Source organism: Hippoglossus stenolepis, chromosome 16, assembly GCF_022539355.2.
Source record: "Hippoglossus stenolepis isolate QCI-W04-F060 chromosome 16, HSTE1.2, whole genome shotgun sequence".
NCBI lineage: Eukaryota > Metazoa > Chordata > Actinopteri > Pleuronectiformes > Pleuronectidae > Hippoglossus > Hippoglossus stenolepis.
Window position 1 is genome coordinate 11990979 of NC_061498.1, and position 17485 is coordinate 12008463.

At 41.9% G+C, this 17485-nt stretch overlaps 2 protein-coding genes across 4 annotated transcripts; one reads left to right on the forward strand and one right to left on the reverse strand.

Moving 5' to 3' along the window:
* Positions 1-361: 361 nt before the first annotated feature.
* On the forward strand, positions 362-3382 carry eif3g (eukaryotic translation initiation factor 3, subunit G). Of its 2 annotated transcripts, none has more exons than XM_035180755.1 (10): positions 362-498; positions 592-638; positions 1235-1326; positions 1840-1899; positions 2005-2109; positions 2242-2437; positions 2545-2661; positions 2763-2899; positions 3084-3190; positions 3271-3382. In XM_035180755.1, the coding sequence occupies exons 1-10, from the start codon at positions 476-478 to the stop codon at positions 3284-3286; spliced, it is 900 nt and encodes a 299-aa protein (XP_035036646.1). In that variant the 5' UTR covers positions 362-475; the 3' UTR covers positions 3287-3382. The 2 variants fall into 2 exon arrangements, with proteins under 2 accessions (XP_035036646.1, XP_035036647.1); XM_035180756.1 differs by having other exon boundaries at positions 2545-2655.
* A 1224-nt stretch (positions 3383-4606) lies between these two features.
* On the reverse strand, positions 4607-16138 carry dnmt1 (DNA (cytosine-5-)-methyltransferase 1). Of its 2 annotated transcripts, XM_035181130.2 has the most exons (35): positions 15928-16138; positions 15433-15469; positions 14418-14525; positions 14079-14319; positions 13910-13982; positions 13712-13793; positions 13558-13598; positions 13420-13474; positions 13244-13327; positions 13044-13153; positions 12812-12930; positions 12623-12715; positions 12379-12530; positions 11756-11943; positions 11445-11459; positions 10457-10637; positions 10222-10319; positions 9885-10032; positions 9679-9794; positions 9397-9598; positions 9189-9319; positions 8924-9103; positions 8608-8832; positions 8333-8525; positions 7951-8041; positions 7726-7866; positions 7345-7627; positions 7093-7234; positions 6549-6715; positions 6264-6441; positions 5939-6134; positions 5669-5832; positions 5282-5398; positions 5004-5097; positions 4607-4897 (listed from the first exon to the last, which is right to left on the reverse strand). In XM_035181130.2, the coding sequence occupies exons 1-35, from the start codon at positions 15972-15974 to the stop codon at positions 4860-4862; spliced, it is 4530 nt and encodes a 1509-aa protein (XP_035037021.1). In that variant the 5' UTR covers positions 15975-16138; the 3' UTR covers positions 4607-4859. The 2 variants fall into 2 exon arrangements, with proteins under 2 accessions (XP_035037021.1, XP_035037022.1); XM_035181131.2 differs by lacking the exon at positions 11445-11459.
* Positions 16139-17485: the final 1347 nt, after the last annotated feature.

Sequence of the window (17485 nt, forward strand, 5' to 3'; positions counted from 1 at the left end):
TTTTTCAGAGGTTGAAAAGGGAAATAAAGGAAAATTCCTCCCTATAAATAAAACTCACTAACTATTTCCCGCTTGTTTTTTATGATGGTGAACTCAACATATTTCATTTGCTGGTCGGACCGATAATTAATCAATCAAAAATTGTCAGATGTATTGATAATGAGATTTTTTTTGTTTGTAATGTAAACTACAATAATAAACACTATATTTTCAGACAGATGCCCTCTTCAAGACAGGAGTCATGAGGCAGAGGATAGAGGACACTGATTGTTTCATCACCACATAAAACTAATATAATAAAATGCTGTTTGAAACACAAAACAAGAGCGACATAATGTACGACTCTTATTGTGAAGCTGGAAGTTAAACAGAAATTTCTACTTTTATTGCGAAGTTAAAGTACCGGAAGCGTGTGGTGGCGCCTCCGCTCGCTTCCTGCGCTCCTTCCGGTCCTGAAGCTAAGCTAGCGAAGAGGATGCCGTCGATGGAATACGACGAGTGAGTGTTATCAGAAACGTTTTAATAATATCTGCTGCCACCGGGTGTTTGTATCCACAGATCTAAATGTCCATATCACCCTCTCTCCCTCAGCTCCAAGCCCAGCTGGGCGGACCAGGTCGAGGAGGAAGGAGATGAAGGTAACGCGCTGGTTAGCTTTGTTAGCCGCTGTTAGCTTATCTGTTACAGTCCGGAGCCCAAAGGAGGAGGCCGGCGAGGCGGCTTCGACTTCCACGTGGCTGCCCGGCATTAAACTCCATCTTAAATATACTCACCTTCGGATGTTTTCATTATCAACTTAAAAAAGACTTTAGAGTGACTGACATTAACCGACGATTCTTCGACCTACCGGGTGATCGTCCTGTGGACAGTGGCGCAGGCTGTCACCCAGTAACAGGCTGCTAGGAGTTAGCGAGCCTAGCGCTAGCATGCTATCTATATTCCTGGCTTTTGTTAGATTTTAAAGTTAATGTGATTTGAGCTGGCAGTTGGAAATTGAAATATATCTTGACACTGATCCATTTCAGAAGTATGTACAAGTCGGGGAGTGATGACTCCATAAAGTAACTTTAAACTCTAGTTGTCAGATCTCATGTCCCCTGTTGTCCCCACTGTCATATCTGGTGCAACAACATCTGTGTATGTTCATTGTGAATCAGCTCAACCCAAAGGGAAGAGGTGAGAGACATCGTCTCGCTTGTCTAACATCTGGCTGAACTTGATGCTCCTTTCACAGGCACACTACCACCTCCTAAGGAAACCATAAAAGGAAACATTAAAACCACCACCGACTATAAAATAGACGAGGATGAGGGAAAGAAGTTCAAGGTAAATGGGACTCATTTGTTTTATATGTTACATCTGTCAATGTTAATCAGGGTTTGTTTCTATAGGACTACGTTTCATGGTTGCAGCGTCAACAAAATAGTTTTATGGTACATACACTTTCGCTATGAGATTGTGGTACAGAGGTATTTATTAGCGTATCTTTCACATTTCAGTATTGTAGTTGTAACTGTCAACATAATGCAGGTTTTATTGTTGATTTACATTCTAATATCCTGTGTGATTTGACTTGGAAAAGCAGCAGATTTAATCGTTCATTGGTTATTATGCAACAGGTTTTCCGCCACTCTTGAAGTAGAGTTTATTTTCTAGCTTTAAAATACATTTTTAATGGTCCTAACAATTTCTCTCACTAGAGTTTGGATAAACTGTATGCATCATCACATTTGTGTTAGTTGGCCTCACAGTTGGTTTGTAAGGGTGATAAGAATTTGGCCATTTTGACCACAGTAAAAGAAATAAAACAAATATGTATTTGCTGTCTTTATCTTTTAGATTGTGCGGACCTTCAAGATCGAGAATAGAAAAGCCTCAAAAGCTGTGGCCCGGAGAAAGGTTGGTTTCCGAACTGAACGTAGTTGAAACTGAATTTACTTGGAAATAAACACGACTCTGACTGAAGTCTGCTGTTGATATATTTTGGTTGTTCTCTCATTTCAGAACTGGAAGAAATTCGGTACCTCCGAGTTTGATTCACCTGGTCCTAATGTGGCCACCACCACAGTCAGTGACGATGTCTATATGACGTTCATCTCCAGCAAGGAGGTGAGGATGCAATGTGGGCTCTCGGGTTTCGTCCTGCTGCTTACTGACGTGCCACCGTCCACACAATGCCAACAAACGCGCAGTTTCCTCTGTAATTTACTGTGACTGAGTACAGTGTCTTGAAACTTGCAGGACTTGAACTCCCAAGACCAAGAGGAGGATCCCATGAACAAACTGAAGGGACAGAAGATTGTGTCTTGCCGAATCTGTAAAGGTGACCATTGGACCACCCGCTGTCCGTACAAGGACACCCTGGGCCCCATGCAGAAGGAGTTGGCTGAACAGCTTGGGCTTTCCACCGGAGACCCGACCAAGCCTGCTGGATCTGGTACCATAACCTTTACTTTTTTGAAAAATTTGATTTGTTTTTGGTGTTCTGCGGTTAAGACTCAGTTTTTTATGAATGCGTTCTGTTTCCCTCTGTGGAACCAACAGAACCAGAGCCTGCACAGCCGGCGCTGGGGAGTAAGACTGGGAAGTATGTCCCCCCGAGCCTGAGGGATGGAGGCACGCGAAGAGGGGAGTCTATGCAGCCTAATCGCAGAGGTGGGGGTAATTACTGCTCCCGTTTTATCCATGAACCAACTCCATACTTAATCATTATACAGCAGCAAGTTATTGCTCAAAGCTAATAACTGTGTATTGCCTGACAGCTGATGACAACGCCACCATCCGTGTGACCAATCTGTCTGAGGACACCCGCGAGACTGACTTACAGGAGCTTTTCAGGCCGTTTGGCTCCATCTCCAGGATTTATCTGGCCAAGGACAAGAATACTGGACAGTCGAAGGTCAGTGTCCATGTTAAGAATGCAAAGACGTGCACATTTAATGTTAAAACGAGTAGAAGGCCACCAAGAACAGAAGAGTTTTAAATACATCAACTTTAGTGAGGGTTTTTCCCCCCATTGTAACTGGCAATGAAAATAAACATGGTCCGGCTCTCTGATCCATCAACTGCTTTGCTTCTCGCAGGGCTTTGCCTTCATCAGTTTCCATCGTCGGGAGGATGCAGCCAGAGCTATTGCAGGAGTGTCAGGATTTGGATATGATCATCTTATTCTCAATGTTGAATGGGCCAAGTAAGTTCATTTTCAGTTTTGTCAAGTAACTGTAAGTCTGTTATTTATTCTTGCTGCTAACCTTTAGCTTCTCTTTGCAGGCCGTCAAACAACTAAGGAATCTGGCGGGATATATTCCGAGATGCCAGATTTGATTGTTGTGGTAAAATATGGCTGTTACCAAAAGAGAATAAAGAGTAATTGTGATCACAATTTCTTCGTTATTTTGCTCATTTCCAACTTTTGCTCAGACTAAAACTCAGTTCTTACATTTAATTGAAGTTATACAGTCATGACCTTGAAGCCAGAATCCGAAACACAGCATTTCATGTAGAGATGTAAGTGGAAGATGAGCGTTCAAATTCCAATCAAACCACTTATGTGCTAGTTTTCACATGCTGTCATTTATCAATTTGATCCACTCTTATGATTTGTAGCATCTTTTTTTCTGCAAGGTTGTTTGACAAGTCTTTCTGGTCTCACATTAGTGTAGTTATTAGGGTCTTTACACAAACATGTTTGAGCCAAGAAAATTGTAGATTAGTTTCTCTAAATATTTAAAAGATTGCATTTTATGACTGATTCAAATCAGACATTTGACAGGGTACATGGTATTTTTGACAAGTCGAGTCCTATTAACATCAATTAGGGCCAACATGACAACAGCACCAGACACTTGCTAGGGAACTTGAAGAAATCACATGGGCTAGAATAAGGGTCAATCCATCAAATTCAGTAAGCAAAGAGATCAGACAGGTTCTACATTAACGGAGAACCCATTCCAACAGTGTCTGAGAAACCTATAAAAAGCCTTGGATGATGCCATGATGCAAGCCTCAGACTGCAAGCAGGTCCAGCCACTGAAGTGGGATGTCTGCAGCAGCCTTAAGAGCATCGAAGGCAATGCTTCCTGGCAAGCTAAAGGTTTGGCCTGTTAACCCAACTGATGTGGCCACTTACAGTTGACATGAAGAGTGATCAACTCCTATGTGAGAAAGTGGTTAGGAGTCCCAAGATGTCTGAGCAACATCTGCCTGTATGGACACGGCGTCCTTGAGCTGCCCATTTTAAATGCACCAAAACAACGCTGGAGATAACCCTCTCAGAGTCAGACACAAATCTATACAGGCTGTTGTACCATCATTGAGAACAGGATGGAAATAGACACCAAAAGTAGCAACTCAAGCAATAGCAGCACAATATTGTCGGCCATGTTCATGTCAGAAAGTTTGAAAACCCCTGATTTAATCCAAGAATTGGACATTAGATTAATCCCATTCAGTTTCTCCAAGGATGTGAGACGATTGCATTTTATGACTGCTTCAAATCAGACATTTCACAGGGTTCATGGTATTTTTTCCTGCCCCTGTAGGACTGAACATGGCTGAGAAGAAACAAGTTATCACTTCCTATTTTACTCAATTAAAATCACATGCATTTGATTTCATAAGAGCTTTATTTGAAATATTACATATAAAAACTACATACAATTTAATCCATGTTAGGTGAACATTTCCCCAACAACATGATCAAAAGCACATTTTAAAACAACATTGAAAGGGCACTGAACAGAACGCCAACGGTGGCCACTTAGTGACAGATAAAAGCCAGCTTATTTAAAAGAAATCATTGCCCGACACAACAGCATCAGGATTTGTGGAACCGATTCTTGCTGGGAGTTGACAAGGGACTAATCAGTGACCTCCATCTTCTCCTGTTTAATATTCTCTGGGGAGGGAAATAAATATACATTTGTACAGGGATTTCAGTATATTTAAAATGGTGACTCCATCAGGAATAACAAAAACAAACAGAATTGAGAGAGATTAGTTACCCGTTGCGTGTTCTTCCTTCATTCTCTCCAACACACACTTCTTAAGCTCCATGCCTATGGCCCTGGAGAGTGGAGGGGGCACAGCATTTCCAACCTAGGAGGCAGCAACAAAGCTTCATATTAGTCTTACAAATATTGTTCAGACTTTGACACAAATAGATTCCATAGCATTCCCAGTGGTACATATTTTTTAACCAACAAAACTGACAGCGATTATACATCTTGGGCTGTATGACACTTAAGTTTCAATTAAGTTCTGGAAGAAGTCATGGTTTTACCTGTCTGTGTTTGTCCAGGATGTTTCCAAAGAAGCGGTAGGTGTCGGGGAATCCCTGAGAGCGAGCACATTCCCTCACACTAACCACTCTGTGCTGCTCAGCATGCAGAACACGGCCCTGGAATTATGATAGGAAAACGGTTACAGGCCTTAAAAAAAAAAGGCAGCTATTAATTTTTAGGATGATTTTATTTTGGGGGTTAGCAGAATTTTAGCCAGTGGATCTTTCTAACAAAATCAAGTCCGCATGTGAGATAATCCTCTTGATTCGTTCAGTTAAGTCTTCGATGTAAATGAGATGAGGGCCGTTTCACAGTATGGTACAAGGAATGGGCTCTAAACACATTTGTTGGTTTTATTCACACTCATTTTCAAAAAGCTGTTGTACCTGCTTGCCCATAGGTTCAGGGTTGGTAACAGTTGTGCTGAAGAAGCCATCCCACTCCAGTCTCCCGTAGAGTCCAGCCCAGTGATTGTGACGGTTACCAGTGTGGGGCAGACACCAGGGGATCAGAGTGTTAAACTGCCTGTCTGCAGGGTCACATGGCGTCCCTACACAATGCAGAAACGTAAATTAGAAATGCCTCCACTCAGGGAATTGTAAGCTTTGTAAAGCCCTTAAGTCAAGTAAAAAAAAAAAAAAACTAAACCTGCGTACCTCCTGAACAAGTACAGACACCTCTGAGTGCGCCAGTGCTGCTGCGGCCATTCTTTTTATCAGGGTGCGAGTAGCGCAGTTTCTTGGTCATGGTTCCGTCTTTCAGCCGAACTTCAATGTTGGGCAGATCCCTCCAGTCAGAGCCTGGCGCCAAGGGGATGTGACGCATCCGAGCCTCAACCAGAGCACTCATGTCCTGAGAACAAAGATGCAACTTTTGTTATCAAGCTACATCTGTTTAACAGAGGGGAAGAGATACTACAGGACAAATACATTATGTTAATGCAGCTACAAAGTCAAAGTACACAAGTGTGAGACAGCTCACCTTGCAGATATGATCTTTGAGGATAGGCTGATACTGTGTTCCTCTGATCTGCCTCTGGAACCAAGACTGAGGTTCTCCATTGTAGGAAATCTCCAGTGAAGCTGCACCGTTGCGAATCTCTGGCAGGTCAGACATGGTGTCACGGACAGTGATGGTTCTGTAGATTCCTCCATTACCTCTGTGGTCAGACAGAGAAATTTAGTCTAATGACAAGTCACACCACGGCATTGTTATGATCCATTTAAGATGTACAATTACAAATCAATAGAACGCGTTTTACATTACCGTGTGACATTACTGACGTATTTCTTTTCATCCACCACTACGCTCAGAGAGCAAGCTCTGGGAGCAAACACATGCAGAGGCTCGGGATAGCGAGGCAGCTTCTCTCCAGGAGCCGCAGCAATGATGATGGCCCTGCGACGGGTCTGAGCGACACCATACTGACCAGCCTGTTGAGGAAGGAAGCGCTGAGGTCAAATCTACTACACAACCAACATGCGCAGTCATAAAAACACCGGCATGCATGACTATTTTGCTCATGTGGTAAAGAAATGAGACAACCTTATTTTCATCAGACCTCCTCACATTTTTCATTATCCAGGAAGACGTGCAATTTAATAACTATTAGGCCAAGTTTTTGCTTTTCCCCCTTTTTCTCTTAAGTTAAAAATATCTGGTTCAATTTGATGTTGGGATCCCTCTTACTGCCATGAGCTACAGGTGAATCTGGACACCCTTTGTAGCCACGCGTCTCCTCAAAGGGCTAAATTTTGAATCATTATTTCCTCCCAACTAGAAATACAATAGTCAGTTTTGTTAGACTCACCTGAAGGACACCAAAGGTGCACTGGTAACCCATGCGAACAAGACAGCGCAGGGTCAGCTTTAGGATCATGGATTTTTTGAACGACACAAAGTTCCTCACATTCTCAAGCAGGAAAAACTTGGGTCTGTAGTAATCACAGTAACTGCAACAAAAAGGAAAAAAGGTTTTGAATGTGCACCAAGGGATCATATGGACAATACAACCATAATATATAGTCTGAGCAAAAATGAGAATCTGCTCTGAGACACTGACCTGAGATAGGAGACTACAAGAGAGTTCTTGAATTTGGAATAAGTGCGAGAGTTGAAGCGGTTCATCCCACTGAACCCTTGGCAGGGAGGTCCTCCACACAGCATCTCCACATCACCCTTCTGAGGCAGCTTCTGGCCCAGAGAATTAGTCTTCTCTCCAGACATGACCAGCTTCAGCAAGACGTTGCAGTCCTCAGTGAACACTGTGGTGCCAGGGTTGTTGAGCCTGAAGGCCTGTGCTGCAGGCTCCCACATCTCAATGGCCCACAGCGTCTCAGAGATACCTGAAGATAATCCACAATCACATTTTCACCACCACACTGAAAAGAAAATCTGCAGCTACTTATATGAATTTCATTAGTAACACAGAACAAGCATTTACCAGCCTGGTGGAAGCCTTCAGAGAGTCCACCACAACCAGAGAACACATCCAGTGTGCGATATTTAGACAATTTAGGTGCCTGTGGTTCATTCTGAGAGTCCTGCTGTTCCTGAGCAGCTGATGATTTTCCTTTGCCTTTACCTTGTAGAGAATAGGAACATTGTTTAAAATTCTAATGAGCAAAATAAAGAATACATTTGTGTATTCATCTCAGAATCTTTTTACCTTTCCCTTTGCCCTTTCCTTTGCCTTTTTGCACAGCTGAGCGAGCATGATTTGGAGGGTCTTCAAAACTTTTAGATTTTGCATTATAGGCCTGTGAGAGGGGAATACGTATAAGATCAAATGCACACACTCCATTAAGCACATGATCAATGTTTTTGATCATAGAGATTTTAAAATTTCCATAATAATTAATTATCGTGCCAAAATTGAGACTTACAAATTCTATTCAGCATAAAAGTGGCACATCCCCCCATGCAGTGTTATGAACTTTGTGCAGATATTTCAAACAATACCAACATTTTAGCAGTGTGCAAAGATATGCTACTTTGTTGAATTGTCCATTATTGATTTGATCAGCAGATTTCACCCTAACACACTGTACCTCCAGGAAGTAGAAGCGGTCAGGTCCACCACTGGAATAGTCCTGGACAGACTCATTCAGGTCTTCTGAATATTCTACATGACAGTGGCCGAGCACCTCGGCCATGCTGACGGTAACTTCTTCATCACTCCAGTATAGCTGATTGATATCTGTGTGGTAACTGGATTTGACGCCTTTGTGAGTGTTCTCAGGCCTGGGAGATGAGATAAAAGCCAGTTAATAACAAACAGCCATGAGTTAAAGACTAAACCTTGAAAGACTACCACTCCTCATACCTGTAGAACTTGTGAAGTCGCAGTTTGACCTCAGACATGTCAGATTTTCCGTTGCTACGCCTGTGACAGAAGATCTCCTTGATGCGCCCGATGCGGAAGGGCTCTGGAGCATCCTGGTTTGAGCCCTTGATGTAGTCAGAGGACTTTCTGTAATACTCTGGATACAACTCCTCATCCACATCCTCTTTTCTGTGGGAGCGCTTCACTGGACTAGCTGGTTTAACACTGAGGGCCAGGAACAGAGGCAGTTAGTCCCATAAACATTTTTATCATAAAGGTTTTAGTACATACATTTTTTGTAAATCACTCTAGTCACCTGAAATGAAAAGTCTCAGAAGGCAAATAGACACCGTCTCCCACCCTAAACTGCTCCCCCTTAAAGGAGGCCAGCGCAAACAGAGCCTTAGAGTCGCTTGCTTCATTCCCTAGGGGCTCAAAAGCGCGAGGACATTCCCGTTCGGCTCTCTCTTTAGTCCTTTCACAGCTGCTACAGAATCTTTAAGAAACAAGAGCATACCCACAGGGTCAGAATAACACAAGAACAGATCATTGCAATAAAAATACAAATGCATGGTGCTTACCTGAACTTGCAGTCTGATGGAGTGGTAGTGGGAGGGGTCTCAAAACGTGCAAAATCTGTGTCGTACCAGAACTGATAGAAAAAACTCTTCCCGTCATCGTCAATCACCTTAATGTCAACATCCATGCCACCCTAAAAACAAACACAACAATGGGATAAAGAAACATTATCACTTAAAAGGAAATTAACCTGCCGTCAAGATAACTTACCTCCATAAACCAATTGTCAGATGGGGGCTTATACATGATGTTCACTTTGCCTTGGACATAATTGAGCTGCATGTCTTCACACTCATCCACAAGGACAAGCTCCAATGGATCAGAAGACTCTCCCAGCACTGTCTGAGTCCCACGAAGGAACCAGTGGGCGTGGAACATTTTTCCACTGCCGTCCTCCCACAGGGATGTGATCCTGAGAATGAAATCCTCATTAAGATCATACCAAACCACTAACAAAATGTCATCAGGGAATGAGTCTTAAAAATGTCACACCTTGCCAGATACAGAGGGGTGGATGGATCCTCAGATGAAACAGAGACACAGTCTCCCACCTCCAGCACTTCATCATTCACAGAGACCTTCTTGTAGTACTTCTTCTTTCCCTCGGTCTGAAGAGGGTTGGAGAAATACTTCATATACATTCACTGCTGGATAGGAAAATTACATTTCAACAACCAAGAGGGGAAAAAAAGAAATACCTGAACAGACTCTCCAATCCAGGTCAGTTTGCACTGACTCTGCTTCTTTCTCTTAGCCTGAGAAACCTTTTTGGCCTTCTCCACTGGAACATCTTCCTCTTCAATGGTCTCATCGTCTTCAGCCTCCTTCACTGCAAGGTTTGGGCACCTAAACAGAGGCATGCAAAAGAGGAATTAACAGGAGGAACTTAAAGAGGCCAGGGCAAGTTCTTGCACATGTGGCTTTTAAATTAGAATAAAAACTTTCTATTCTTTTGTAACTCCTGCAGCAAAAGAGGAAATAACTATATGTATAGTGTATAAATGCATTTTAAGTGCAATACATATTTTTGCTCACCTCCTCTGCTTGCAAGCCTGCTTGCTTTTGCCACTTCCTCCAAATTTGATCATGTCCTTGCAAGCTAAACACTTGCCACAATCAGGAGACTGGCAAACCTGCAGGTAGAAAAGAAGACATGTATTGATTTCGTCTCCTTACCAAAGAGAAATGAAAGAAATTGTACATCACACTAACTAAATGTTGAAATCGAGCTCCATTATAAAACAGCGGGGTTTCCCTTTGGGCCAATTACCTCACAGACACCACAGCGCTGTCTTTTGGCTCCATTTTCTTTATCATTCTGCTCTATCTGGTCAGAGAAGAAGGTATCAAAGATCTGGTAGACCAGCTCAGTGGTAGTCGCCTTCGTCGGCCCCTTGCTGTCCTTCTCTATTTTTGTTGGGTGACGAATGGCCTGTCTTCTGGCAGCTCTCCTGTCAGGATAAAGTTTGTGTTCAGAGGAGAAGAACACTTGGAGTATATGTCGAGCGATGGCCTTATGAAGCCCCTGGCCTTCAACACAACACAGCATCAGGCCATGCAACATATGAAACAAGCAAACAAAAACCAAACAGACAAGATGTACAAGGCAGAGTTCCCGTTAGATGCAACTGGCCAACAAACGTTTTCTAAACAATCTGTCCTGCAGAGAAAACGAGTGGGGAAAAAAAATAAAATAAATCTATGAGCGAACTATTAGTTTTCCTTCTTCATCCAAGAATAAGCTTTGATGTTATAGCTCCTTTAAGATGATTCTCAGTTATTTCACCAACTGCTGAACTCTAACCTCTATTCTAAATACTGTTGTGTTCCTCACTGAATTACACTGAAGAGCTTCTATATACACCATTATATACTGTATTTAGTGTAATTAACACATGACTTAATGCATTAAGCTCAAGAGCATACACATCAGAGGATCAGTTAGCACCAACATCTTCACAGCAAATTTTTCAAAAAGGAAAAAAAAAGTAGTTTAATTTTCTTAGGATTAGTCCATTTTACTCCATGACAGTATACATCAAGATTTTTTTTTATTTTAATCCTACCAGTCAAAATAATCAGGGACACTTAACCAATTTACCATTAAAACCTACAACACATTTCCCAAAAAATTAAACGGGAAATACAGTTCTAGCGTGAACTCTGGTATAATGCTCTGTTCGTAAAAGCGTCTAAATGCTTCACACTAACACACCACCATACAAGCTAAGGATGCATTCATAACAAGGCCTACCTACCAGTACAGCAGCATGCTGCATTAGGAAATGCCAAAGGATTGTTAGATATCGGGGAGAACAAAGAAAGGAGCAGAAACACAGGAATAGAAGCAAAAATAAAATTGGAAAACTTTTGCTAGGGAAATTAGCTGCAGCTACAAATCTGCAATGGTGAAGAGTTTTCACTGAAATTAAATATACAGCACGGACAATGCTTAAGTTTGTTTTCATTAATTATATTGTGATGGTTGCAATAAACTGGATCTCAGCTGAGTCTGCTGAATGATAAAAGAAAATTAAACCATAAGCTAAAAATTATCTTTTTGCCGTACCTCTTTCCGAGAGTGACTCCAGCAAGCTTGATCAGGTCCCTCATACACGGTGTGACAATGATTGGCTGCTCATCAGAGTCGCCAGCCTCATCGTAGCTCTCCACCTGCTCCACCACAAACTGAGCGTGCCGCAGCAGAGTGTCCTCAGTGAAGCAGTTGAAGTTCAGCCCTGCGGGAGGCACGGTTGTCTGAGGGCCGCAGGAGGAGAAGATGATCAGTGTCCTGGTTCTGTGATGCAGTAACATGAGCTACGTTCTCTTGCAAAGTTTCTGATTTTGTCTGTAAATACTTAGGCAAGGGAATACCAATCATAAAATACCAGCCTTTGTTCTCAATTGCTAATTGTGTAAAAATGTGTCATTGTTGATGTTTGTCATTTGTACTTCGGATATTGACCAAAAATAGATTTGATTTATGATTTGTCACTGAATTGAATAATTGTTGACATAACTTGTCGACACTGTTACTTGAAAATTAGTATGTTTCAGTATGTTCACCCTTAATGCGAAAGGCCTGAAGTTGACTAAAATCTTTTAAAAAGAAAAAAGAAAATTCCTCAATAAGCACATTTGAATGGCCCAGATTTATGATGTTGGGTTTATTCCAGTCGCACAGGACCTCACCTCAATCTTGTTGAGAAGGTCTTCATAACTAGTGTCAGGATTCTTCTGGAGGAATTCCACAACTATCTTGCTCATGTAGATCTTCTCTTGCATCAGTGCAAAGATTGGCGCGTACTCCTCACTTGGATGCATTAGGATGTAATCAGCAAAAGCTGGAAAACAAAGATACGAACATCTACCATTAGTACATCATGAATGAAGAGAGAAAGCTAAATTTAGAGCAGAAATCTAAAAAGTTGGCTACCTGTGGTGAATCCAATTAAAGCCTTTTCTCCTCCATCAAAACCAGTGATCCACCAGGCATTGACAGGTCCAAGCTTCTTCGCAGGAACACCACCTGTGAAGGAAGAAAAACATATTCACTGTTATAGGTACTAAAATAAAAAAAGAAACTAACAAAACGTTTGGATTCTTGAAATATGCATTTTCATACCATCCAAGCAAGGGTTGTCATCATAGATTGGTTTAACAACACAGCTAAAGTAGAGCTCTACATTCTTCTCAATCAGTCCAGCATCAAATGGACAAAGGTGGCCACGCTTATCATACACACTGCAACACAAACCAAAGTATTACTTTAACTGACAAAAAACACAGACTTTACAATCTAATGAAATTGAAGAAAGTCATATTTGCTGCACTAAACTAGGTCAACAATCAATTACCTGAAGTTTGTAATCTTGTGCTGTGGCAGATCCTCATAACTCTCAAATCCATCCTCATTTGAATCAAACAAGGAGAGCCGCTCATCTGTTAACATTTCTGGTTCATCCAGCTGAGGAAACAGAACAATTGTTTTAGTTCTCAGTACAAGTAATATTTAAAAAAAATCTTCTTGAATGACTTTAAAGTTGATATTTCTCACCGCAGTATCAGGATCTCCTTGAAAAAACTTAAGATCTGAATCATCCAAGTATTGTCTGCAGTCTGGACATTTTGGTGGTGGTGTCTAAAATAATAATAAATAAGGTTAACATTACACAGCTCATTTCCTGCTTACCGAAATGTTTGCAGCTATGACAGCTGAAGGAGCAAATTTACCTTTGCAGCAGTTACTGTCTTGACAATCTCGCTCTTTGATTCTTCTGGAGCAGTTCTGCAAAAAGTATGCAGTGTTAGAAAATTCATCTGTAGGAGGCTCCATTAACATCAGTAATGTTCAGAGGAGAAAAGACTTACTTTTCATTAGTGTCCACTTTGAGACGTTTCTCCTCCCGAGTCTGAAGTTGAAAGAATGTGCAGTGTTAAATTAAAAAGACATGAGACTTGCACCAACTCTTCATGTTTAAAAAAAAAAACAAAAAAAAACACAGAAACATAAAAGTGCTTTTACCTCCTCAACATCATCTTCCTGCTTCAGTTCATTTTGCCCATTAGTAGATTCTCCATTCAAATCCTCAGACTTGCGCTTTTGACTGCAAGACAGATTTACTTTGAAACATAATGCAAACACTTCTGTTTTAAAGAGTTTCTTTAATTACAAAAAATGTGAATGACAATGTATAAAGCACAAAACCCAGCTTATACGCACACTTTAGAGAACATTGACAAGATGCTTGGCTGTTTTCCACCATTTCTTGTAACCCTTGCGCTGGCAGGAGATTCTACAAAGAAAAGAAAAAAATCATATACCATTGTTTTAAACCATTTTCCTTTTAAAATGCAGATGCAAGTTAAAAAATAACAAATTTGAAAATCACTTTTGGCGTCAGAGTTTGCCTTGCTCCTGCGTCCACCCTTCCCCTTAGAAGCAGTTGGTGACTTGACAGCCTCCTCTTCCTCCTGAACATCCATGGTAACATCTTCACCATCCTCATCTTTGTGGGAACCGTTAGTGAAACCATTTGTCTTCCCCTTCTGCTCCACGCCATCAACATGTGACCCATTTCCAAGATTGAGCTCTTTTCCCAGCAAGGCCTTTACTTTAGAGATGTAAACATCCTGAGGAAAGTGCAATATAAATCACATCATAGGTGAAATAATGAGTGAGAAAGGTTCTGGGATTGGTAATGATTGAGATATCTGAAAACGTTACCAACCATTGTGATCTCTGAACTTTTCATTTTCTCCTCCAGGCTGCTCAGCTGGTCCTGAGCATCAACATGGAGGAAGTCCTGCACCAACTTGAGCTTCTCTTTGACATGTTCCTGAAACGGCATTTTAAGAAAAAGCCAAAAAATAAACTACCAAAAAACACTTTCTTGGATAGTGTATTTTAGATAATAGTCAAGTACTGTAAACTCATAATTAAGATTTTAGACCTCGTTTTTAAAGCCTTGAATGGTCCGGCTCCTGCCTTTAACTGCAATCTGCTAACCCCATATGATTCTGATCTCTGCCCAAGACCCACCAGCAGGGCCCTATTCCAATTGTTGCAAAATTGTGAGAGTAAAGGCAAAGAGCATTTGCTGTTCAAGCCCCTCAGCTGTGAAACTCCCTGTCAGGAGATCTCAAGCAGGCAAACTCCATATTTTCTTTAAAATCTCTTAGGAGTCAAATTAATTGTAAAGCATACTCTTAAGTATAGATATGGCTGAAACTATACTTGCGCCATCTGTTTTATTGTTATATAATTTATTGTTTTATTGCACATTGTAAGTTTATATCAAAAGGTGCTATATAAATAAAGTTATTGAGAATATATGACTTGATTTTTGAGTGTTATGTTCATAATTGTCCTTAGGTTGACGATATAAAAACTGATGTATTCCACACACTTTGGGAAGTAAAAGCATTTGTGATATTATACTCAAATTGGCTTTATGTCATGCATGTGAGCAGCACATCCATGGAGCAGCACATGGCGTCGCACAGTTCATCTCTTTGCTATAAAGAGTTTCGACTTCCCATTGTTGTCATTGAACATGACAACATTATAGATTTGAGATAAGTGAAATCCATTGGCGTGATGAGCTTCCCTTTAGTGGGACACCGTGCTGTGAATCTGCCGCCACGTTCAATGGACTTTAAGTAACCGTATTAACAGAGAGTGGGCAGCTGGAGCAACACTAGTGGGGGGAAAAAGGCTTGGAGGCTCTCAGGTGCTCAACCCACCTCGTCTGAAGCCCCATCCTCATCCAGCACCTGCAGCCTGCGAACAAAGAACACGTCAAAACAACGTTAGCGAATATGCAGCAGAGGAAGAATCACCATGGAGAGAACCCCCCCCCCCATCCGTGAGTCCCGTTAATCTCAGTGTGACAGCGGGCTAGCATGGAACACAGGGAGCGAAACTTCCTGAGTGGCGCCAAATCTCTCACGCTGCTCCATCCATTGACAGGCTACAAGATGCTAGCTGGCTAACGTTACAGATAGAGGGAGGGGGCTAACTGTGTTTGCTGCATCGGCCAACGGCGAGCTAACGCTAGCCGCAGCGGCTAGCACGGACAAAAGGTAACATGACAAGAGGCAGGGAGCAGCGATGCTCACCAGCCACTGCAGCTGTCATTAGCGTCGCCGCCTCTGAACCGAGACGACGACGGGCTTGCATCCGTGCTACATCACCGAGACAGCGAGTGTTGTTAGCATTCAGGCTTTTTCTGACGTTACCTTTTCCTGACATCCTCTGGCAGAGACAGGGAGGTCCTGGCTGGCATTGTTCGCAGCGGGCTTAAAAACTTTAAAACGAGAGAGGGTTAAAAACGGCGTTAAAAACGGCGTTAAAATTGCGTTAGGATCCGCAAGTGTTGTTACGGCAGCGCAGCTCCACCGTGACAGTCAGTCTCGTGCTGGCTCCCGCAATGGATGCTATATACAGTTCGGGCGCGCGGGCCCGTTTTTCGCGCGGAAACCCGGGTGTCGTGGACGGTACCACTGCACTCGTCCGTGGGGGTAGACACTTCCACTGTGGGACGTGATAACTCCCTCGACAGTGTGTTACTTGCGTTGTGAACACGCATTTCTCATATGTCAAACACAGACACGATTGCCACGTGGTTGTGTTATTTAAAATGTAGGATTTCCTTGAAATGGCCGATTATCATTACCCCCTTCACCCCTGCTGTTCGCCAGATGTTGTAGACAACTGAGCAACCGGAAGCGATACGAGTATTGTTTACTAATGAGCAACAATTACATATGTTTTGTCTTGCCCGCTTATTACTGTGCAGTTCTGGACCTATTTAGCTATAAAATACATAACTCCGTCAAAACAAAGGAGTTCACAGGAAGGAACAGAATGGAGGAAGTCCTTATTTAAGACAGATTAGATCATACATGTCTGATTGACTTACATTGTTTACAATGGGGAAGAGGGACAGTGCCAGATTTAGTAATTTTGGGGTTGAAGACTGAACATTTCATTTTCCATTGTAAGTTCCTGTATGAGGCAGAAAGACAAAGCTTCCAGGATAAAGTCCAGAAAGTTGGACGGGAGTGTGATCTAATGGGAGTTTGGGAGACAGAAGGAGAGGGAATAAGATGCATCAGGAAGGCACTCGTTACTTATTTAAAAGACACAAGGCTGACGGGTGGAATCTGAGGAAATTTGTGAAAGATCCAGTGTGTAAGATTTAGGTGAAAGGGATCTATTTGCAGAAATTGAATATAAAACAATCAGATTGATGTTTTCACTAGTGTGATTCATCTGAATTGTACGAATTGTTGTTTTCTTTACCCTAGAATGAGCCCTTTATATTTACATACTTTATATTTACATTGAGAGTGGGCCCTCTCTACAGAGGCCGCCATGTTTTTTACAGTAGCCCAGACTGGACAAACTAAACACCTTTTGAGTTTTTATGACAACTGAAGGTTTCCACAGGTTCTCTTTCATGTTTGGAAGGGGAGGGTGAGGTGAGTACACACTCTTGTACAGTAGGTGGTGGTATGCACCTTAAGCTGTTTGCGATCAGCCAGTAAATCTAGAGAAGAAGACAAAGACTATTACAGCTGACTAAACAAACCTAAAAATTGGTTTATTTCAATGGCTGAGCAGCATTTGCATGTGCAATGTTGTACTTTCATGATGATGCTAGTGTTTTCCTGACCTTGTCAGAGCATGTTTGGATTAAATGCTGCTGTTTTGTGGGCACCAAAGGGATAAACATCTCAGGACCTGCAGAAAAGCTACAGCTGCACCTAAAAAATCTCTTTCAGCTGAGTATTA